General features: G+C 41.0%; 1 protein-coding gene across 3 annotated transcripts in view; it reads right to left on the minus strand.

Moving 5' to 3' along the window:
* NEK11 (NIMA related kinase 11) overlaps positions 1-23,967 on the minus strand; it is a 215,089-nt gene that overhangs the window by 150,034 nt on the left and 41,088 nt on the right. For all 3 annotated transcript variants that reach the window (XM_053669392.1, XM_053669391.1, XM_053669393.1), the window contains exons 3-4: positions 16,625-16,790; positions 330-448 (exon numbers count right to left, since the gene is read on the minus strand). In XM_053669392.1, the coding sequence (XP_053525367.1) occupies positions 330-448; positions 16,625-16,790 (285 nt within the window). The remainder of the gene's footprint in view (positions 1-329; positions 449-16,624; positions 16,791-23,967) is intronic.

The following is a 23,967-nucleotide window of genomic DNA, read 5'->3' on the forward strand; positions in this document are numbered from 1 at the left end:
TCATAAATTCACAGCATGCTGAAGGTATCTGAGAATGACTTGTGATTCACAGGATATGATCAGATATAGTGAATGTGTTTAATACAATTTTCTGTCTTGTATTCAAGGCCAACTTGATTTCTAGAACAAAAGTAAAAAGTTACTCAAGTAAATCTTCTACATATAATCATTCAACCGTTTTCTCATGAAAAAGCATTATTATAGATGTTTAACCACAGTAATTTACCTTTTGGTCATGCTTTCTTTTAATTCTACCCCCCAAGTTTCATATTCAAGTTCAGACATGCCTGTTTAAAAATATCCTGTTCCAAAGTAACAAATAAACCTACCTTTCATGCATGTAGTCAACTCCCAGCAACAGCTGGATAAACCATTCTATTATTTGATCTTCTGAAAACGTTTTTCCTGCTTCTTTATATTCCTGAATTTTACAGTCCAGATCTCGGCCCTGAAACAAAACGGCATAATTTATCATAATTTCTCAGTTAAAATTTCAAACTCAGACTCTGTCAAATACAGTTGATATACAACAGTCACTGTTTTCGTTAGAAAGTGAGGGCACACTGCCAACGCTGCACTGTCGCCGACAGAGGTCCTCTTCCTGACCAAGCTCCGGGCAGGCCTCAGCCCTCTCCCACAGAGACTTGAAGAAACGCTGACATATTTCCAACAGCTCGAGGCCACATACCTAGCATGACCCTGGTCCCCCTGAAAATGCCTGCCTGAGAAAACTCCAGGCTGCCTAAAGAACTATTTGTTCCAGCCCACACCCCAGGACAGGGTCCCTTTTCCTGGTTTCTGTGGGAAAGTAGGAGCCTAACTTCTTGCCAGTTAGCAGAACCAGATATACATGGACCAACCCCTTCCCGCTTTTTGTAATTTCCGCTGCCCGGACTCTGCTCAGGTCCCCATTGTTCCCCCTCCCCCACTCTCCCTTTAGATTGTCCAGTCACCTGTGCACGTGTAGAGGGGAGCTCAGCCCTTCCCCCTCCTGACCGCAGTCACTAAATAAACTGTTTTCCCTGCTGCAAGTAATTAATATATGGCTGTGTTTACCTTCTACGTCACTCAAGGACAAAACCATTCTCAATGAGTTTTATTTTATTACACTACCTACATATGACCTAAAATTTATTTTCATTACATTTCATTACATTACATATTTATATGTACCCACATAAAACTAGGAATAACTTTTACTTCTGCACAGTGTTTTATATAACAATAGAACCCTAACGTGTATATGAATTAAAAGTATAAAGCCAGTCAACTTCAAATTACCATTAATGTGAACTAGTGATGTGTTGGTGAAAGTGCATCACTACCGCATTGGGCGCACAGTGCTGGCCGCTGGGGTGCAGACTCCCGTTCTGGCCCAGACTGACACGCACCTTGGGTTGACTCAACTCTCCTTTTCTTTATTTAACAATGCAAAACTCTCAGCCATGCAGCAACTGTAAATTTATGTGAAGTCCAAACACATCATTTAGTCGGTCTCTGTCCTACCACTCACGAGAGATAAGTGAAAGAATAATATTTGGTGACAAAAAAGAATCATTATCACAAATAACAAACATCTACAATTGCCTGGCAGACTATGATATAAGGCGCTTTCTGAAGATGGCGGCACAGGTAAACACGGCTTGCCTCCTCACACAACCACATCCAAATTACACTAAACTACAAAACAAAAACAATTCAAGAAGAAACCACCTGAAGACTGGTAAGAGGGGCAGGGACACGGAACAGGCTGGTCCTACACCCACATGTGGTGAATAAAAATTGGAGGGGATACCTCAGGAGCCAGGGAACATAGCCCCCCAACAGGCCCCCAACACAGGGTCCCAGTGCTGGGGAGATAAGTTTCCCTAACTCCTGGCTGTAAAAACCAGCAGGAATTGAGACCGTGGAAGACAGAAAGTGCAGGACTCCCTGGCAATTCTTAAAGGGCCCATGCATGAACTTATTTAGACTCATACATTCTGAGTTCCAGCGTAGGGGCAGCAGCTTGAAAGGCACCAGAGGCAAATGGGGAAGAGCTGAAGTATCTGGCACCAAGGTGAGACTAGGGACAGCTTTCTCCCATACAGATGTGCTGGCAGAGGCCCCTGTTTGTTTGATGAGCCCTCTCACACACAGAGCTCCCAGGCAGGGACCACACCTGAGACTCCACCAACCTGGCTCACACTGTCTGCCCCACCCTAGTGATTGTGAGGCTTTGCCTCCCCCAACTTTCTGGTCCACCCAGGGTGTTTCCAGGACCTTTCCATACAAGTGGCTTGTCTGGACTCAAGCTTTAGATTTTTCTAAACCCTCTCAAACAAGCAGCATCTGGCCTCAGCAAGCCCGGTACCTCTTGCTAAGTGGCCCCAGGACTGACACTAGCAGCAGATGGCCTTGCTTCACAGTTTGGCCTTGCTTGGACACCTGTAAGCCCAGCACAAGTGATACAGATCTGCAGACAATTTTGTAGCTTTATGCCAGGTGGCCCCAGAAAGAACACAGGCTGTGGTATCTCCCAGGAAGCCCCAGAGCCTGCACACCAAATGGAGAGATACAGACCACATCAGAGGACCACCACCCAACCACCTCCACAAGCAACACACTCAGGGGTGGACTCAGTGGGCACCACGGCCCCAGTGAAGTAAGTCCTGCTCTGTGGAGTAGGCCTCTGCAAGCTGATCCTCCACAGTGGTTGGAGGTTGGTGGTCAGTGGTCACAGACAGTCCTTATGGCTGATCGGCCTGGGTAAACCCCTCCCATTGACCTGCCGACAACAATCAAGGCTCACCTACAGGAGGAGGTTATTCACAGCCCACACAGTGGGCACACTTAAAGTACCCAGCTTGGGTGACAGGGGAGGCTGTGTCATTGGACCCTACAAAACACCTACTATGTTAGGCCACTCTACAAAGCATAGGAGATGTAACAGTTTATGTAATACACATAAACAAACACATGGAGGCTGTCAAAATGAGGAGACAAAGAAATATGGCCCAAATGAAAGAAGAGAATAAAACTCCAGAAAAAGACCTAAACAAAACAAAGACAAGCAATCTGCTAGATGTAGAATTCAAAACACTGGTTATAAGGATGCTCAATGAACTTAGGAGGAGAAAAGATGAACCCAGAGAGAACTGCAACAGCATAAAAAGGGACATGATATCCATAAAAAAGAACCAGTCATTAATGAAGGATAAACTAACTGAAATGAAGAACATTTTACAAGGACTCAACAGTAGCATAGATAACACCAAAAATCAAATCAGTAATTTGAAATCTAAGAAAGGAACAAACACTCAATCAGAACATCAAAAAAAAAAATCCAAAAGAATGAGGATAGTGTAAGAAGCTTATGGGACAACTCCAAATATATCAATATTCACTTCATGGGAGTGCTGGAAGAAGAAGAGAAAGAGCAAGAAAACCTGTTTGAAAATATGACAGAAAACTTCCCTAACTTGGTGAAGGAAATAGACATACAAGTTCAGAAATGCAGAGAGTCCTAAACAACATGAACCCAAAAAGGCCAAGATATATTATAATTAAAATGCCAAAGGTTAAAGATAAAGAAAGAATTTTAAAAGCATCAAGAGAAAAGCAGTTAGCTACCTACCAGGGCATTCCCATAAGCTTGTCAGCTGATTTCTCAGAAGACATTTGGTATGCTAGAAGGAATTGACAAGAAATATTCAAAGTCATTAACAGCAGAGACCTATAGCCAAGTTTGCTCTACCCAGCAAAGTCATTATTTAGAATCAAAGGGCAGAAAAAGAGCTTCATAAACAAGAGAATTCTAAAGGAGTTCATCATCCCCAAACCATTATTATATAAAATGTTAAAAGGACTTATTTAAGAAAAAGATCAAAACTATGAACAATAAAATGGTAACAAATACATGTCTATCAGTAATTGAATCTAAAAAACAAAATAAGCAAATAAGCAGAAGAGAAACGGAATCGTAGACACAGAGAATGTTTTGATAGTTGCCAGATGGAAGAGGGGTTGGGGAAATGAGAAAAAAGGTGAAGGGATTAAGTACCAATTGGTGATTACAGAATTGTCCTGGGGATGTAAAGTACAGCATAGGAAAGAAAGTAGCCAAAAAACATACAGGGGCCAGCAGAAGTAAAGCCTGCTTGAGTGTGGTTTGTAGGTTAATATGGGTGTAATAATTTATTGTTTTAATTTGAACATTTTACCTAAAATGTCATTTGGTGTGCCTGAGTGTGACATTGTTATGTTACAGAATTACATGCTTATGATTTTTGTAATAAAACATTTTGTAATGAAAAGGGGTGTTATCTGTGCTGGACCCTGTATGTGCATGACCTGTCGACATGGACAACAGTGTGGGGGTTGCCTGAAGAAGTGGGCGGGGGCTGGGTGAAGGGGGGTACGGGGGGGAAAATTGGGACAATTGTAATAGCATAATCAATTAAATATAATAAAAATTACCCTTTCTATTATGTTTACCTTCATGTATTTTACTCATCATAGAAATGAAAACACAAACTGTTAAATTCCCTTAGAAAACCACTATACCTTATCTTGTACACTGACATATTGGAGACAATTTAAGAACTGTTCCACTGAAGAGAAGGATGGGTTAAACGCAACTGGGTCTTGTTTGGGGCTGTTGATAGTACAGGCACCATGAGCAGAGAAGAGGTATGAGCCACGTCTACAAGGAGCATAAGAGCCAAACATTAAGCTACTCACAGACTATTCCTGACAGAGTCGTCATCATTAGATGCGAAGAAAAAGCATTTATAGGCAATTAAACAATCAAAGGGAAATTACTTCCAATCAAACAACATGAAGTCAACAGAATAAATGATCTGTAATGTATTTTTTATTTCCTATCAGTGCAATATGGAAATGTTTTTGTAGCATATTCTCTCCTTTTGCACAGAGCAACCTCAAGTCAAAAGAGCATATCAAATTTTCAACTTTCAACTTGTTCAAATTCAATTTTCTACGGAATTTTCTGGACAAGGAGATCAAAGCTTATTGGAATTCCCAAATACAGCGAATCAAATATTAACTCCTTGTCAAAAAGACCATCATCTCTTCCCATTCGCCAAACCTGCCTTTATCTTTATATCTCCTCTCTTTTTAATCCTAGAGTATATCAAAGTTAGATCAAACAAGCTATGTTGTCACAAATTTTCTATAACTTATAGATTATTATAACATCTGTGAAGAAGTCACAAAACCCCTTCAGATGAAAGGCAAGCTATAAATGTGCCTATATATTCCAATCCCAAGTTTCCTTTTCTATCAAAGGAGATTCTAGCAAAACTTTTTCTCACAAAAATTTTTCAAAAATTAAAACAAAAACAATATCCCCTATTAATATCCCCCTTGGGTTCTCTGAATATAATAAAATATACCCAGTGGAAGAAAGACAATTATCTACATGTTGTTGTGTCCTTCCTGAACAGCTTCAGATGAGGAGTGACAGACAGGAAGGAAAAAAGGAAGGGAAAAAGGGAGAAAATGAGAAAAGAACGAAAGAAGGAAGGAAGGAAGGAAGGAAGGAAGAAAAAAAGAAAGAGAGGGAGAAAAGAAGAAATAAAAAGGAAAAAAACTTGCCTTAAAGAAATACCCAAGAAGCTGTTTCAACCTAATATGTCTTACTTTAAGAAAGTCATGCACAGGTACAGTTGTCCCTATGAAAATGGCCTTTGCATTGCAGAGCACACTCCCTGGGTGACATTTATTGTTAGTCTGACAATCACCTTCTATGCTCTCTCTGCAAGTGGTGAGTAGAAATTGCTTGTGTGTTTCCTGCATTGATATTAAATGTATGCATAATTTCCTGTGACTAAATAAATGTACGTATTTAGACTATTGAAAAAATAGGGCCTGGAATAGTAGCTCTTAAATTGCAATGTCAAAAGGATATACTCCCCCTTGCTCTCTGGGTACAACCATAAAAAGAAGGAATGCACCAATTCTTACTGTGAAGCAAGGGACTCGTTCAATCAACAAGAACGCCAAAAGATTAAGTCAGACAGTTCAGTCTCATCCTCCTCAAGTTACTCCCCTACAACTTTCATTTTGCATATTTACCTCCAAGAAAAACAATCTGTGTTGTATTTAGTTTGTTCTTTAATAAACACTCTATAGGTAATTGTCTTAGGATTTAATGAAGGCAATCAAGTCACTCACAGATTAAGACACAACAAATTCTGTTTTTATATAACAAAGAAAGAAATATAATTCCTCGTGAAGCAGTCTGACTTCAACTCTGCACTATGAAAAGCACTTAGGTTCTTTCTCTAAGCCGCCTTCCAAGTAAAAAAATCAAATGTTTTTAATGAAATGTCACACCTCAGTTTAGTAATTCTTTTTTTTAATCTTCAACTGAGGGTATTTTTATTGGCTTTAGAGAGAGAGAGAGAGAGAAACATTGATGTGTTGCTGTCTCCTGTATACACCCTGATGGGGCATCGAACCCACAACCTCAGTATGTGCCCTGAGCAGGGATGTAACCCACAGCCTTTTGGTGTATGGACTGACATTCAAACCAACCAAGCCACCTGGCCAGGGCAAGAAATTCTTGTTATAATATCTGTATATTGCGTTTTCTTAATTTGTCTTTGAGAAATATTTTATCCTTGTACTGATATAACAAGTTTAATGAAAAGGATATTGACTTTAATTCGATAATATTGTCCTAAGATGATATTACTGAGAGAAAACACTTTTCTTCACTAATATCACCCCTTGAAAGTTGCAACAAAAGCCTTGATATTAAACTGTAAGGTTGTGAAAATCTATAAACCAAAATATCGCATTTGACAGATTAACCGTTTCTCTTCCCGATCCCCATCCCAGTTAGTCAACATAAGCCTGACTCTGAAATGCTCACACCTTGAAGACATGAAGAGCAGTTCAAATACAGTGTTTAACTCCATTCTGATCACCATTGAAAAGTTCTACATCCTTAAGGATTTCATTTTTCAAAAATGCGTCTTTTTCAAGTCATCAGCAGAAGCACTTACAACCAGTTTAAAAGGCCAAAGTAAAGCCTCCTTAGAAGCCTGAATATAACAAAACTGCAATATTCAGAGAATGTACAAAGGACAAAATGATCTCATGGTTTTGGGACGAGAAGGAGCTTGAAAAATTGTCCTGCCCTCCTTCTTCATTTTATAATTAAAAAGCTGCCCCTTATTAATTCACTTGGTTGACATTTTAAAATGTTCCCTTCACATTTTTCATCTCCTTTAAACTTTCAATATACCCTTCCAGAGGACTTCAAATTTTAGCATGCACAAGAATCACCCAGGTGGCTTGTTTACAATGCATATTCCTAGGCTGTATCAATGGAGACTGTGATTAAGTAAATCTGGGGAGGACCAAGAAGTCTGCATCTTTTTAGCAAGCATCCTGAGTGACTCTGAGATAGGTGGTCCCTAGACTGCACTTAAAGAAAGCACTGCTAGATAATAATACAATTGGGTTACAAATGTAATATTTCAGGCATGGATACAAGTATTTTGTCCAATAATTTGAAAAATTTCAAGGCAAAAGAAATGTACTTGGGAAAGTCAGGGTTGAACCAGAATCATTTTATAATAACATTTTAAAAAACTCTGTGCCATTACTTAGGAAAATGCCAATAAGTGAAGGTAAAAGGACAGGGGAAGAAAATGCTCTGTTATTATACTGTAGAACCAGAAAATAGGTCCTTAGAATTATGGAAGTTTATTGTAAGGGAGTACATAAAAAGTAGGGGGAAAGTCAAACCATATTATGCTCTTAAAAGCAAAGTAAAAAAAACTAGCTTCTAAATACTCACTAAAGAATGCTACGTGGCATCATGGTGGTTGTGTCTGATTAATGTAAAAGACCATTTCTAGACTTAGCTGCTAATGTTTTTCAAATCCTTTCAGAGTTAAGTGGTCTTCCTGCTGAGGTAAATGTACATGAAAAAGAATAAAATGGTAAAACTCATTTTTATCTTAAGAAGTGACATGAAATAAGGCTTTCATCTATAAATCACTGGGATTTTTTTATAAAAAACTACTTGAAGTGGGCTATTCTAATTCTATTTTTGAACACATATTTACATAAAGTCATATGTCAGCTAAGCCATATCCCAAATGCCGTTAAGTTCTACTAGGTTTATGAACTGTTTTATATTAGTACACTGGTACCTTTCTTTTAAATAAAACCAGTTTTGCTTTTCAACTTTTTACATTAGCAATTTTAAGTAAAAATCAGTGGCCTTATTTTTTAACTTTATTTTTTAAGGTTAAAATATTTCATAGTTTAAACAAAGAAAGTAAACAGAAAAAATAAAATGGCTTTAATTTTGGTACATATAAAAATCATGAACAGATCCATTTATGTGTATAAGAACAGGAGATACATTATTAACAGTCTTCCCTAACTGAATAAACCTTAGACACGCAGGATTAACACAGAGCAAATTCCAGGAGGCCAGCCCACTCCAGGAAGAGCCGCCAAGGACAACCAGAGGGCCCTGATGGGCCCCACCTCTCTGAATATAACACTTAGTTCCCTCAATCAGCAGCAATCTGGCAAAGCAAGCCACTGAAGACAGCCCTGATGTGTGGACACCTAGCTCTCACACCAGAAAGGATGGGTTTATGTCTCCCAAAATGTGTACGTTGAAATCCTAACCCCAGTGTGATAATATTAGGACATGGGGCCTTTGTGGGGTGATTAAATCATAAGAGTAGAGCCCTTATGAATGGAATTGTGTCTTTATAAAAGACACCTCACAGAGCTCCCTCATGTCTTCCACCACATGAAGACACAGCAAGAAGATGGCCATCTGTGAACCAAGACTGGGGCCTTCACCAGACACTGAATCTGCCAGCACCTTGATCTCAGTCTTTCAGTCTCCAGAGCTGTGAGAAACAAATTCCTGTCATTTATAAGCCTCCAAGTCTATTGTATTTTGCTATAGATGCCTGAACAGACCAAGACAGATGGCCACTAATCAACGTCACAGTGATAAATATCCTGAGTGTCTTCAACCTATAAACAACCAATTCTGGGTGGTTGCCACCCCAGCCAGAGCTTCAGAACTATAAGCAATGGCATTGAAGGGCAGAAAAAGGTTTGACTCTAATTGTAGACCAAACACAAACCCAGTATGATATTGTAAGGACTCTCTGAGAACTAATTAGCCTGGTGGCTACGTGTTACTGCCAAGTTCACTTGCCAGAGTCTACTGACACCCACTGGGGTTTCAAGATAGTAAGACTCAACCTACTTACTTAGTTTATTTAAATAGTTTTACTTAAACAAGAACTATAAGAGAAATTCAAATGTTCTTTTTACAATACAAACAGGCCATTGGCTAATACTTGCCTGAAAGTTGCCATCAGACTCATTAGTTTTAAAAATTTGCATCCTTTCCTCCTGACAGTAAAGGCTGCAAGTCAAAAACTCACAAGTGCCCCTAGCTGGTGTAGCTCAGTGGATTGAGAACGGGCCTGTGAACCAAGGCCATCTGTTCAATTTCCGGTCAGGACACATGCCTGGGATGCAGGACAGATCCCCAGTAGGGGGGTGCATGAGAGGCAGCCACACATTGATACTTCCCTCCCTCTCTTCTTCCCTTCCCCTCTCTAAAAATAAATAAATAAATATTTTTAAAAACTCAGAGATAAAAATTAGCTTGCTTTTTAAAAATAACTGGAATGGGGGAAGGGAGTAGCAATGAAATAATAGACTAATTCAACTTCCCTCATCAATGGTCTACCAGGTGCAAAGTAATGATAGTGATTACTTTCAACATTCATTCAAATTCCTATAAATTTCAAATTCCTATAAAAACCTAACAAAATAGGTGTTGCTACACTGTCTTAAAATCAGAAAAAGGGTCAGAAAAATGAAATAACTTGCTCCAAAAAGTGGGCCAAGATTTGAATAGAAGTCAGTGTGATGCTAAACTTCCCACACTTTCCACTATTTCAAATCCTATATAGTCTCCTATTGAGAGCAAATGAAATAATTAATGACATCATCACATTAAAGTGTGTGTACAAATCAATAAACATGTTTCCATGTTTGTATACATAGAAGTAAAGATTCAGAATATAAGTGAGAATCAGTCAGAAAAGGAGCAGCTTTCGCACACCATGTGTACATGTGCTTGGTGAGATGGTTACCTTGGTCAAGTTCATTGACACACCCAATACCTCACATGGTTACACTTTTCTTCCTGAGGTGAGAGCACCTGAGTCCATTCTCCTGGCACATGGTGCAGTGTGATTAACTGGTCACTGTGCTGCATGTTAGATTCCCCAGACCTTGTTTGTCTTATAACTGAACGTTTCACGTTTACACTTCATATAATTCACACATTCAGACTTTGATTAGTGTGATTGTGTTGAAATATCTGTTTACTTTTAGGGCCTCTGTCTGTAACATGTTTGGTAACATTGTTGATATGAACAATGAAACATCAATCTCAACTAATTCATGTCCATGTAGAAGTAAATAATTGCATCCTTAAGAACAGGAACCATGGACTATTTGGTTGACTCTATTTAAATAGTAAGAAGTGAATTGGAGCAAGCTAAATTAAAGGCAAAAATTTTAAAGAGGTTGCTTTTCCAAAACCCCTGTCCTGGGTGAAATTCAACATTCCAGCCACATGGTTGCCAGAAAAGCACTCCACTTCTCTGGGGTCCTGTTTCCTTATCTGTAAAATATAATTAATAAACAAGAGTCCAGTTCTCCTTGAAAAAGGATGTGGGCAGGATACAGGGGCTAACCTGAAGGAACCCCAAGAGCCAAAGCTGGAACAATTTGAGCAACAAAATAAATAATGACAGTATTGGGTTATAATCCATAATATAAAAATATGTGAGTCCATGCTAATATAAATAATTGAATATATACAAAAACAGAGGAGAAGGAACAGTGGAATAGCTGTTGCTTACAAGAAAGTCCCAAATAGTAAATGTAGAAAGAATATGGGAAATACATAACCACCATTAGCAAAACATCACAATAAACATTACCCCAGGCAACCTCCACTGAAAGATGCTAAAATCAGTGGGTGAAAGTTTGAGGAGAAGCAGGATATTAATATGGTCACATAGTCTCAAAGTATCTTCCCCAAGATATTTAGCCATTGTGAAAAGGAAAAGAGTCGCTTTATAGTGGAGAAATTCAGCAGGCAGAACCCTAATCAAATGATCAAAGTTAGCATCACCAGTAACAAGATATACTAAGATCATGAACTCTCTGATACTGTGCACTGAGGACACGTCATCACTTCTGCGGCAGTCTTGCCCAGAACACATAACCTCAATGTAATTGTGAGAAAATATCAGACAAACCCAAACTGGGAGATGTTCTACAGAATAACTTACCCATTCCCACCAAAGGTGTCCAGGTCATAAAAAACAAGGCAGGAAAAGGAAACTATCACAGATTAAAAGAGACTGAGGAGATACAACAATTAAATGCAATGTAGGATCCTAGAGTACATCCTGGGAGTAGACAAAAGACACAAGGGGGGGAAACTGGCAAAATATTAGTATCCTGGCTTTGATCGTTATAATGGGTTGGCCAGAAAGTTCATTTGTTTTTCTCCATTTTTTCCATAAGATGGATCTAGTAATGCTTAGTTGTCTTTATTCAAAATAACTTCATTAGATTGTATTGTGACAGCTGTCATATCAGTGTGCACCTAAGAAAAACTTATCAAAACTGGTCAATCTTTGTGTATCCATTTTAATATTGAAAATAAAAGAAATAAGCAACATTTTCTGCATATTTTACTTTATTATTTCAAGAAGGTAAAAACTCAACTGAAATGCAAAAAAGGATTTGTGCAGTGTATGGAGAAGCTGCAGTGACTGATTGAACATGTCAAAAGTGGTTTGCACAGTTTCATGCTGGAGATTTCTCGCTGGATGGTGCTCCACGGTTGGGTGGACCAGTTAAAGTTGACAGCGATCAAGTTGAGACATTAATTGAGAATAATCAATGCTATAGCATGTAAGAGATAGCCAATATACTCAAAATATCCAAATCAATAAAGTTACTGGTGAAAATGAAAAAGGTGTCTTTTATTTTATGGAAAAAACTCACTCAGACTTTTTGGCCAGCCCAGTACTATGATTAACTAAGCTGTTAACATTAGGGAATGTGTTTAACTACAAACATATTACAATTAGAGGTAAAGTATTAGGTTCCCAAATCATGTCTCACAACTTTCTACTTCTGAGCCTTTTATTACATCATTTCATTTAACTGAAATATCTTTGCCCCATATCCCTTAACAAAATCCTTTCCACATTTGCCAGCCCCTCCATGGTTCCCGCAGTCCAAAGTTGTTTCTCTCTACTCTTAACTCCAACTGCACTTTAATTGCACCCTTTTCTTGACACTTACCACAATCCCCTTTACATTTTAGCCATTGATATAAATGATTCACTTATCCTAACAGACAGGTTCATTGAAGAAATATTATATTATCTGTTACCCCACACCATGTCTGAAATTGTATGAAACAGAGTTGGGGTTCAATAATGGCTTTTGGAAAGACCCTTCATTACTACAACCTTTATGAACTTTAAACTCTTAAGGAACCAATAAATAATCTAGAATGCCAATTCACTCATATGTACTGAGAACCAGAACTGCCAATCCAAAAGGGAGCTCATGTTGGTTTAGCCTGCATATTTCTTCGGGTTAGAAGAGACATAAGTGGAGAGTCAAACTGGAATCAGATGACTGCTCAGGGAACAAGGAGAACAAATGGGGTGATTTTCATGAACAAACAATAGCACCAAACCAGGTGGCCTGAGCAAAAAGCCACACCCATCACCGGGGCCACACTGCCTGTTCTCAGGTCTGGACCCCGTCTTTGCTCAGTGCTCCGTAAACACTGACCAGGTTTTCTCTTATGACTCTAGTTTCTGTTTCCACACTAACCTTTACTATTTATTTACTTATTTATTCACTTACTTACTTTCTGCTTGCTTATTATTTTGCAGTTCTCAGTTCTGGCCACATACTAGACTCACCTGGAAAGCTTTCCAAATTCCTAATGCCTGGACTTTACCCTGGGTCAGTTCAATCAGACACTCTGATGATGGAACTCAGGTCTTGGAATTTTTGAAGCTCTCCAGGTGATTATAATTGCAGCCAAGGATGAGCACTCCCATTATACTGATATACTTTCTGTTTAGCTATGTTAATATCACCACGCAGGAAGCAGGCAAATCCAACCTTTCCTGCTTTTGGCCCTGAGAGTTCCACGTTCTCTCCTGGAGAGACGTTATCTCTCCTTTTCTCCAGTTTGTCTACTACTTTAACACCCAGGCTTGTGGGGATGCCCTACCCTCACCCAGAAGGAAAACTTTCAGGCACCACCTCCCAGGTCTCCAGTGCAGTATATCGTTAGGTGTAGCAGCACAATAAGGTAGGACATAAGACTTCTAACATATATGTCCAATATTTTATCTTTTACCATCAGCATTTGACAAAAATGAGATGGGGGGCAGCTGAAAGTAAGTGGTAAAGAATTTATCAGGGGAGGGGTATGCAGGGTGGAGGGGAATGGAGGGGGGGAATAGAGCAAATGTAATGGCATAATCAATTTAAAAAAATATTTAAAAATTTGGGAAAAAAAGAATTTATCAGAAAAAAATGAAACGAGTAATTTCCTGAGAGCTAATTTCTCTGTGGCTCACAAAGTGGGTCCATGCTGTGACATAAAAATGAATCAGAAAAAGATCAATCTTCCCGGCTGGTATAGCTCAGTGGATTGAGTGCAGGCCTGTGAACCAGACAATCGAGGTTCGATTCACGGTCAGGGCACAAGCCTGGGTTGCAGGCCAGTTCCCAGCAGGGGACGCACAAGAGGCAACCATACATTGACATTTCTCTCCCTCTCTCCTTCCCTTCCCCCCTAAAGATAAATAAATAAAATCTTTAAAAAGAAAAAGATCAATCCCATACATTGAGAACTGAGATGGTTTACACTATGTACAATGTGTTGGTGCCACAAGAGTGAAAACACTATGAGAAGGGGGTCCAGCGGGAACGAGTTAGCAGGAGACTGTGGGAGTCTTTGCAGAGGAGGCGGCGTTTCAGCTGGGCCTGGGAGGGTGCGTAGGATTTGAACCCGTGGGGCTAGAAAGGACATTCTGAAAGGAAATGGACCAAACACCGATGAAGAGGTTGAAACTCTGGAGGATGGAGAGGCAACAGCAAGTAGTTCCATTTCCCCTGGGCGAGAGAGAATAGAAGACACCAGCATCTGAAGTATTCTGTCACTTTGGAAGTTTGGGAATTAGACCCCCTCAAAGATGTGGTTAGATCTTAACAAGAAGTTATGAGAGTTCAGCTGTTTGCTTTTCACACCCATGATCTGATATGATGTGTCCAAAAGTGGATGAATGCATTCATGTATTTATTAAATTAAATTAAATTACAGAAGGGGATACTTGGAGACAAAAAGGCCAAGTATTTCAATGGAGACAAAGCATGTTCCTACGAGGTGCAAGTTTGGCCAACTGCCTCTTTCAGTATCATTATTTTATCTCAATATAAAGAGGGTAATGCTAGGCTTGTGCATGTTGAGAGCAAGTCTGGGCCTTCAGGTGAGAAATATCTCTGTTAACAACAAGAACAGAGCAATCCCCGCACGTCATTCCTTGGGAGCCCGGGAAGTGAAAGCCTGACAGCTCAGGGCAGAAGCCCAGGCAGCCCTGCAGCTGTTCCCGGGCCCTGCCAGCAGCTGTCACCAGAGCCATGAGTCTCCAGGGAGGGCAACTCAGCCAGTGGAATGGAAAATGGTATGGCAGTTCCTCAAAAAAAAAAAGTAGAGGTACCATATGACCCAGTGATCCCTCTTCTGGGAATCTACCTGAAAAACTGGAGAACATTTATTCCCAAAGATGCGTGCACCCCTCTGTGCGCTGCAGCATTGTTCATAGTGTGGTTCTAGAAGGTCTCCCTGTGGCGGGGAGGCTCCTGTCGGTTGGCAGGAAAGTGGAAGGAACAGGCCCAAAGCTACACCACTCAGTCACTGATACTCACTGAGTTGCCCAGACCTCTACACCCCCGCCCAGGCAGCTGACTCCTCAGCAGGGCGCAAGCTCCACAGGGTGGGGCTATAGGGAGTCCAGAGTGCAGAGCTATTCTATTCCCCCAGGCTGATGCCCTGCAGAGAGGAGTGCTCAATGCAGGAAAAATGGGATCTGTTATTGAAAGAGTGATTCAACACAGGGATCCTGGTGGCTGTCCCTTCGGCTCTCTCCCCATAGCCACAAACCCGTCTTTCCTCCAGTCTACTCGACCCTCCCTCTGCTGAAGCCCACCGTGAGTGGCTGAGACCAAAATTTTGTGTACTTGACCTTTAAGAGGGTACCTGTGGGCTCTGGCTGGGTACCTCAATTGCTTACAGTATCATCCTGACACCAAGGTTGCAGGTTTGATCCCTGGTCAGGGCATGTATATGATTCAATTTATGACTGCATAAATAAGTAGAACAACAAGGAATCCACGGGACTCCCTCTCCCCCCACCCTCCCTAGAATAAAAAGAAGGTGCCTATATCTCTAGCAGACTCTTGTCTCTCCTGAGTAGATAGAATCCCTGTTGATTCTCACAGCCAAATGTTATGTGGGCACCTCTTCCTGGCTCTGGTGCTCTGGGATGGAGAGTCTGGCTTTGAGTTGAGACCCCATGCTTCTCAAGGGGAACTTTTGCAGTTGCGATGCTCCTCTGGAATTTCAGCCGCTGCCCATAGGAACTGAGCCAGCTCTTCTCAAGTCTCTGCCCTTCCTACTAGTCTCCTGTAAAGCCTTGCTTATAAGACTTCTCTTCAACTAGTCTTCAGGTCGTTATTCAAGTTGACTGCTCTATATTTTAGTTGTAATTCCAGTTTGGTCCTGGGAGGAGGTGAATGTAGCTTCCACCTACTCCACCACCATCTTAGATCTGATCTGACTCTTGTAATTCCCCTCCACCGAGCCCCTCAAGAGCATATGTGCAGATTCACATTACGGCTGCACCATGTCAGCTTCCCTCTCGGGCACCTTCCTAAGCGTTCTCATGCTCACTTGGGGATCAGTCCAATGCACAGCCTATTAGCACTTGGAGAGAACACGGAATGGCAGGGGAAACTGCAAATACCTGAAGTAATCAAAATCAATACATATGAAGGATTCCCATGAAGAAAATGAGCCTTGTTTCCATTTCCAATTCGTACTGGGGGAAGTGAGCCGCAGTGCTGAAACTCAGAATTCAGGAGGCGTGCCTCTGCTCTCCCCAGGCCTCCATCATGGCATTTAAATGTCTGTCTCAGCACTGGACCACTGTCAGAAGTTTGGAAAATGCCTTCCCACGAAAAAGATATTGAAGCACTCTTCTGCAGCATCTCCGTCTTAAATATATTCACTCTGAACTTTCCAAATGAGAGAAACCCTTCATTAGAAACAAATTTGTCCATTACCTAGAAATGGTCATTCTTAGCTGCAAGACATGAGACCCCAGGTCTCTTTAGTCCAGTTTGTGGTTTGGTAATAGAACTTTTGAGATATCTCTTTGCAGACAACTTTTTGAAACAGAGTTTTATTAAGATTTCAAGAAGAGAAGGAAACTCTCACCTCGCAGTACTCCGTGATAATGCAGAAATTATCTTGCTCTACAAAGCTTGCGTGGAACTTGACAATGGCTGGGTGGTTCAGCTTGGAAAGGAGCTGGGCCTCCAAACTGGCCTGCATCGTCTCATTTGGATTGAGTTCTCCAACAGAGATTTCCTTCAATACCTTTCTGCAGCCAAAAAAAGTCTTAATACATTTAGAGCTAAAAGAAATACACACACACACACATTTAAGATCCGAACAAGTGGTGCACAGCCATCTAATTAATACCCGGGCTGTGACCTACTCATACATCTGGTATTGCCTGTTACAACACTGTGTCTCCAGGTGGTGCCTGGGCCTGCCTCTCCATCCTAGCCGGTGACATGGCTTCCCCGGGCCTCTGACCTCCACGCCTGTGGCTCTACAGTTGGGTTGAACAGGGCAGAGATGGAACATCACCGCTGCAGTGCCCTTCCTCTGTCTCTCCAGGTATCTCCACTTCTCCTTGTTATTTGCACGGTGGCTCTGTTTCTGTTTGTCTTTTCTGTCTCTCTGTGTTTTTTCTCTATCACATGTTTTCCTCTGTTTCTGTCTCTGCTTTTCAATTCCTCTCTTTATCTTGGTGTCAATATCTCTTCATCTCTGTGTCCCTTTGTGTGTGTGCATATCTCTCTGTATGCAAATATAATGTAATATAATAAAATATAACTATAATATGTCACTGTCTCTCTGTCTCTTATTCTTGCTGTGCCTATGACTCTCTCTGACTCTCCCTCTGCCTGTGTGTGTGTGTAATACACATAACACACACACATGCTTCCCTCTGTCCCTAAGCTTTAAAATTTTCCAAATCTATGAATAAGACAATATCTACATATTTTATTTTTAAACAATTTTTTGCATAGCATACTTTATTATTACTGATATTATGAGAAGAGAAAAAAATCTAAAGACCTTGTCAAAGGTATTTAGGATCTTAAGGATATATAAGTGGAACAAAAACTCATTAAATCTCCAAATTATTAATTTAAAAATTGTAATAACTCAGTGAGTAGTGGACCAAAACATTATTTCTTCCCATCTAAGAAAAAAGTCGTCTGCCGAATAAACCAATTACGAGAGCAGAGTGTAAACTAGATTGTCAGGGAGAAGGACTGCGGGGCACCGATTAGCATGCAGACAGGTCCCACTGATTACGAGTGAACTGGAGCTGTGAATTAAGGCAAGTTCTGCAGGACCTGTAGTAGAAATCATTGTCCAAACAAAGTTCTTTAAGAGTTACCACCTATGCATATCAATGAAAATGTACTTACACAGAAGCTCTCTTAAATAAAGGCCCTTTAACCAACTCATGGATTAAGCAGAGCCCCCCAGTCCCTCCTAACAGACGCAGACAGCTGCCTTTCCCCAAGGGGACACCTGGGCACGGAGGCGTGCTCTGGCACACCCATTTGTGTCCTTCAATTGAGAGGTGTGTGCCTACCCAAGTCACTGTGTTTGTTCTCACACTTGTGTACGCCCGTTGTGATCAACGTTGTAAATTTGTGACTAAAAGATGACAAACTGATGAAGGATAAGTGTGAAAATTATCTTTGCTAGGAAAACTAAGTCAAACACTTACCAAAAAAACTGACAAGTTGCAAAACAATATGGTTAAATAAGTAACTAACAAGACAATTCTAAAACATTGGTTGAAAAATGTAAAAATCCAGGATTCTTTTTACGTGTTCTTCATGGCCCTCCCACTCTGAATTCACCCCACCACAAAAAGGCGGCCACAGGCGGCACTGCTCCCACAGTGAAAGGACGACTTCGCGGACTCTGCTCTGGCATTTTCAAGTCTTTAACTGTGACCGCAATTTAGAAAGTTGGAATATTTGGTTCTCTTTCCCTCAATGTGCTTTCACATTGGTATTGTTAATTACAGAATACCCTATTAGGTTCCTATTTATAATGAAGTATGTTCTAGAGAAATGCTTGCTTGGTAACTTATGTTAGGGAAAAACTTCTTTCAAGAAATTGGTTAAAAATGATCTCATGTTATTAAGAGTGGCATCTCAGGTTGTTAGTATAGTATAAGGAGCTTGAAATGACATATGCAGTTGTGTTTTTTTGTAACTTCTGAAGAGTACAAAGCAGCAGGCAGAGCTCAGTAGTGTCTTCACAGCGTTTCCCAGTTAACTACTGTGCTCCAGCTAACATGCAATTATACAAGCCACAGTGGTTAAGCAAGACAATAAACCTCATTGGCCACTGCGCTAAGCTAATCAAGACAATAGAAAGCCTTACACAAACCTGCTGTGCAGGGCCAAATGCTATGAAAAGGTTTAACATAAACCTTGCAAATATCAACCATTGTCTAACAGGGCATGAGATTTTACACACAGTTACCTGAGCCTCACTTGGCAGCCAGATGACAAAGCATAAAACCTGATTTGCCCACAGCTTGCCAGGTAGGACTATTAAGAGAGGTGCTATCCAGTACAATCATCTCTGGCTGACACGGAATCATTCTACCTTCCTTCCTTACCTAAAATTGTGTCACTGAACTAGCAGAGGGAGTTCTCATTGTATATCACAGAAGATGAGATCCATATCAGCCAAAGAAAGCATGGAAACTTACCGAGTCAAGGACAGCTTGTCACCTGCTAAGTGACTCTCAGCCTGTCACCCTCTCCTAAATAACATGACAGATATTTATTTTATCAGACTCTCAACTGTTCAGGAGAAGTTTTTGACAGCAGCAAAAATGGATATCCCAGCAGACTCACTTTGCAAACATTCTGTTCTCTCCCCTGAGTGTTATGCTTCTTTCTTTCTAGAATCAGCAGTGAGCTGACAAAACTTGGAGAATGACACTGGAAATCTGGGGTAAACACAGCTAATTCCATTCCCTTAGAATTTGCCCACCTTTCATACAAATAGGACAGATGACATTGTTGAGATGTTAAGCAAGGGTTGTTTTTTCCCAGATTTCCTCACAGCCTTTCACATTTTCCCCATTGAAGCAGCAGTAAATGGAAAAAGGTAACATCATAAACTACAGAGAATGATTCAAATCCTTGCTTTTCATTTTCCAGTGAAGAGACCAAGACCAAAGAGAAAAGCCATGGAGGAACACCTGACCAGTGGGTGAGTGTCCTCCCTTCCCCCAGGTGAGAAAGAGACCTCCTGAACCAGATGAAGGGAGGCAAGAAAGTTAGGCACTGCCGAGCCCTTGAAAAGAGGTCATGACCCTTGGCCAGGTCCACAGAGCAGTGTAGGAATAGAACTCCAAGATGGGCAGGGGATCCCAAGCACACAAGACTTGTGCTCTTTCCAAAAAAGGCCATAGACAATAAAAGGACCCTCATGTGTTCCTGGTGTTCAGGAGAAGCCAGGAGTGAAAAAAGGTCTTCAAGGGGAAAATAAGCCGATGGGCCTAACAGAGCTCTAGAATCTCCGGTGAGGATTGCAGAAAAGTGGCAGAAAGATGTCCCATGCAGCCACAACCATCTCAGTGAGAGCCCGTCAACTGGTGGGGCTGGAGGACTTCCCAGTTAGTCTACAAATAACTAGCTATGGTCCCTTCCCTTGTGATTTTACCATCAACAACCAAGCACTGCAAGTGTAGAGTAAAAACCTACCATGTGTCTGCAGGGTAGTGGGCACTGGGCATTCACTGTCCCTGCCCTTGTGTCTCCTGGGAAAGACAGATACTAAACAGATAAGTGTGCCCATATGTGTGTATATATGTATGTTTGTATTTTTAAAAACTTCAAATACAGACAAATGCTATAAAGTGAAGGTAAGTGATGACTGAGGTCCCCCTGATTTAAGATGCTGTGACTCTCGAATGTGATTAACAGCCAGTGTACCCACTTAGGGCAATGCCACAGGAAATAGATTTAACCTCAGCTTAAAGAAGAAAGTAATGTTTTGCTTACTTGATTTTTTTTTTTGATTCAGCGTTTACCTGTTCAACAGAGAGAAAAATAAATCTGCTCAGGACTTTTAAGATAGAGTTTTTATTCATCTAGCAAGGCAGCAATTATTTTAATGAATTCTTTTTCAAATGGTAATCTCTCATTTTTTTCTAATTTATAAGAAGATATAATTTCATTATAGAAATTTTTGAAGATGAAGCATAAGGAAAGTATTACTCACAATTCACCATTAACATTTCTATGTATTTCCATCTTTTTGCTACACATTTTTTTAAACAGTGGAGGCCAAACAATTTGCACAATTTGCCTGCTGCTGTTTTCATGAGACGGTACCATAGCTGACACCTGTCATTTGTGGCTGCCCAGCATCTTTAAACAACCTCCTTACAACTGTAGCAGATCCCTGGACAATGGGTCCCGTCTTCCCCAGATGTATGAAAACAGACAACAAACCAACCCTACATCTTCCACCTTCCTTGAGCTGGGGTGCCAGTATCTAATGTATCCCCCAGTCAGCTACGCCCATCCAAGGCTTTGCCTTGGGTGTGAGCTGTGTGAAGAAACAGGGCGGACACAGAGCCTCCCTTTTGCTAACACAGGTGTCACAAGAAAGAGCACGGCCCTGGGGAACGGCAGCAGGTCACTCCAGTGGTGTGGTTCTGGCTGATGTTTCTGGAAACTTAGCTGTCAGTCTACTCCCCCTGCCCTCTCGCTGCCACTGTGCTTGTTTGTTTTCTGGTACAAATCCTTTTCTGCTTAACCTGTGCAAAGGGTGGCTGCTCTTATCTACACACCTGGGAGTCCTGACCAGTGCAGTTATAAATGACATAGGCACATTTAGGTTTTAACATGAATCACTGTAAACACTTTGGAATAATGAAAATTGAACCTCCAAAGACTTGACCCATGAGGCTAATTTTTATTTATTTATTTGAGTCTTAAAACACTAAGATTTTCTAAGGGATTTAAGGTCACAGTATTTCTCATTTACAGGTGGGAATATCATGACAGTGGGAAACATTATTTTGAAAGTTACTTCATGCCATTATTTAATATGGCATACAACTTTAAAATATAAAGGGTGTGAAAATGTAATGTCAGAGAGTGATATGTATTTCAAAAACTGGCACACTGATAAAAAGTGGAAAAGCCAATTATCAACGAGACAAAAATAACAAGTATTGGAGAGGACATGGAGAAAAGGGGACCTATACACTGTTGGCAGGAGATACCGTATGCCCCATAGGACTCTTCTGAGTACCTACAGGAAAAAGTTGAAATCATTTATTCATAAAGATACATGCACCCCTACATTCATTGCAGCACTATTCATGGTGGCCAAGACATGGAGACAACCCAGGTGTTCTTCCATAGGTCATTGGACAAAGAAGATGCAGTACATGATACAGGGGAATGATTCTCAGCTATAAAAAAGAGGAAATACTGCCATTTGCAACAATGAGTGGATCCTGAGATACCATGCTAAGTGAAATAAGACCGGAAAAGACAAGAATAATATGATTACATTCATATGCGGTATGTAAAAGATAAAGCAACTATTGAAAAAGCAAAACAAACAAAAACCATTGATATAGACAATAGTATGATGGTTATCAGAGGGAAAGGGGGTGGGGGACATTGAAGAGGGTTAAAGGGGTTAAATGGTGATGGAAGGAGACGAAACTTTGGGTGATGAGCACACAATGCAATATACCGATGATATATTACGTACTTGTACATTTTATAATCATACAAATTTATTTATGTAAATTTGTATAAATTCATATATGTTTTTTAAAGGGGGAAATGAAAAAACCAGAAACGAAAGGTACCTAAAGACTAACTGAGAGAAAAATGACAGATGTTAGTAAAGCATATACAAGATAAAATTATTTATCTCAGTTGTTTTTGTTTCTCTTAGCAATTCAAAAATATATTTTTAATGACTGCTGTCAAAGAAAAGAACATAAACATTTTATGGATCATCATATTATGCCATAATTATGAGCTGCTCTTCTTGTTTTTAACAATTAAATCCCTGCCTTCAGCTCATTTGGGGCTAGAATTCCCATTCTTCTGGTCTTTTCCCCTCCACCCTTGATCACAGGCACGTGGCAGAGTCTTAAAACACAGTGGGGGCTCAAATGACATCTCGGTACAGTACAGGTGCCTATGGCAAACATCGGCAACTGAAGAGCAAACTCCTGCCGAGCCCAGCTTCAGACTCCACACAAGGCCCTGGACAGCCATTACCAAACACATTAAGATAGACTGTGGGGGCAACTTTGCCCTCAAGTCCCCCCGTCTGCCACGGATGAAAGTAAACACTATCAAGACATGATCTGCTTGGGGAGGAGAGGTGGCCAGTTTCTCAGAGGAAAAGGGCCAGGGGCCCCTTTCTCCAGGGGCTTTTATTGGGTTGTAATACACAGGAATATAGGGCAGTAAGGATCAAACAGTAGATAACATTTCAAAGAAATCTGAGGGCTTAGTCTGAGTCAGTGTCTCTCAGGAAAGGGAGTTTTACAGAAACTTTGGGAGTTTCAGTAACTTTCAGGAAAAGTAAAAATGAGTATGTTTCTCATTTCTTGCTTGGACTCTTAACATACGAATGAAAACACTCTTAGGAAAGCAGGTTTCACAGGATTTTTTAGGAATTCTTTCTTATGCCAGATTTCCCTGGATCCACTCTAGCAAGGCAAGGAGCTGCACCCCTCCCCATCAGGTATTCAGGCTTAAGGAGATTAGAGCCAGGAAGTGCTTCTCCCAGAGGACATGGGGACTCACTCAGGCTACGTCCCATAGCGGGGGGGGGGGGGGGGGGGCGCGGGGAAGGGGGACAAGGGTCTATTGCTCCTTCTTTGTTGCAGCCCCTCAAGTCCTTCCATGAAGGCCACCCAAGTGATCCAGTCAGGCTTAGGTTGCCCCCACCCCCCGCTGTGAGGGGTCTTACCCATCATTGACTTCCGACCACGCTTTGGGGGCAGGGAGAGGAAACTGGTAGCATTCGCTACCAGAGACAGGCTATGTCTCCTGTGGCTCGAATTCCGGAGGTCGCTCACTCATGGGGGTAGTTACAATTCCTGAAACCAGGCAGAGCGGTTCCCAACAATAGATAATTCTACACTTCAGTTATTTTACCATCTCATCACTGCCTTCGGCAGGCCAAACACAATGCTAGGTGCTGGGGATACAAAGATGAGAAAGATAAAAATCCTGCCCTCTTAAGACAGTTCAGTCTCATCAAGGAGGCCAATAAGAATAAAAATAGTTGAACATTTATGATAAATGCAATAACAGAATTAGGGGCAGGGCATGGGGTCCCCCAACTCTTCTTTGAGAAGAAAAGGCCAAACCTGTAGACTAGAACCCGAGCCCGCTCACGTTTGCACATGGAACTACTCTGTGGTATTCTGAATCGCCTTTCCCCCAGCCGGA

Source organism: Artibeus jamaicensis, unplaced genomic scaffold (genome assembly GCF_021234435.1).
Source record: "Artibeus jamaicensis isolate MK-2021 breed Jamaican fruit bat unplaced genomic scaffold, CSHL_Jam_final contig_519, whole genome shotgun sequence".
Taxonomy (NCBI): domain Eukaryota; kingdom Metazoa; phylum Chordata; class Mammalia; order Chiroptera; family Phyllostomidae; genus Artibeus; species Artibeus jamaicensis.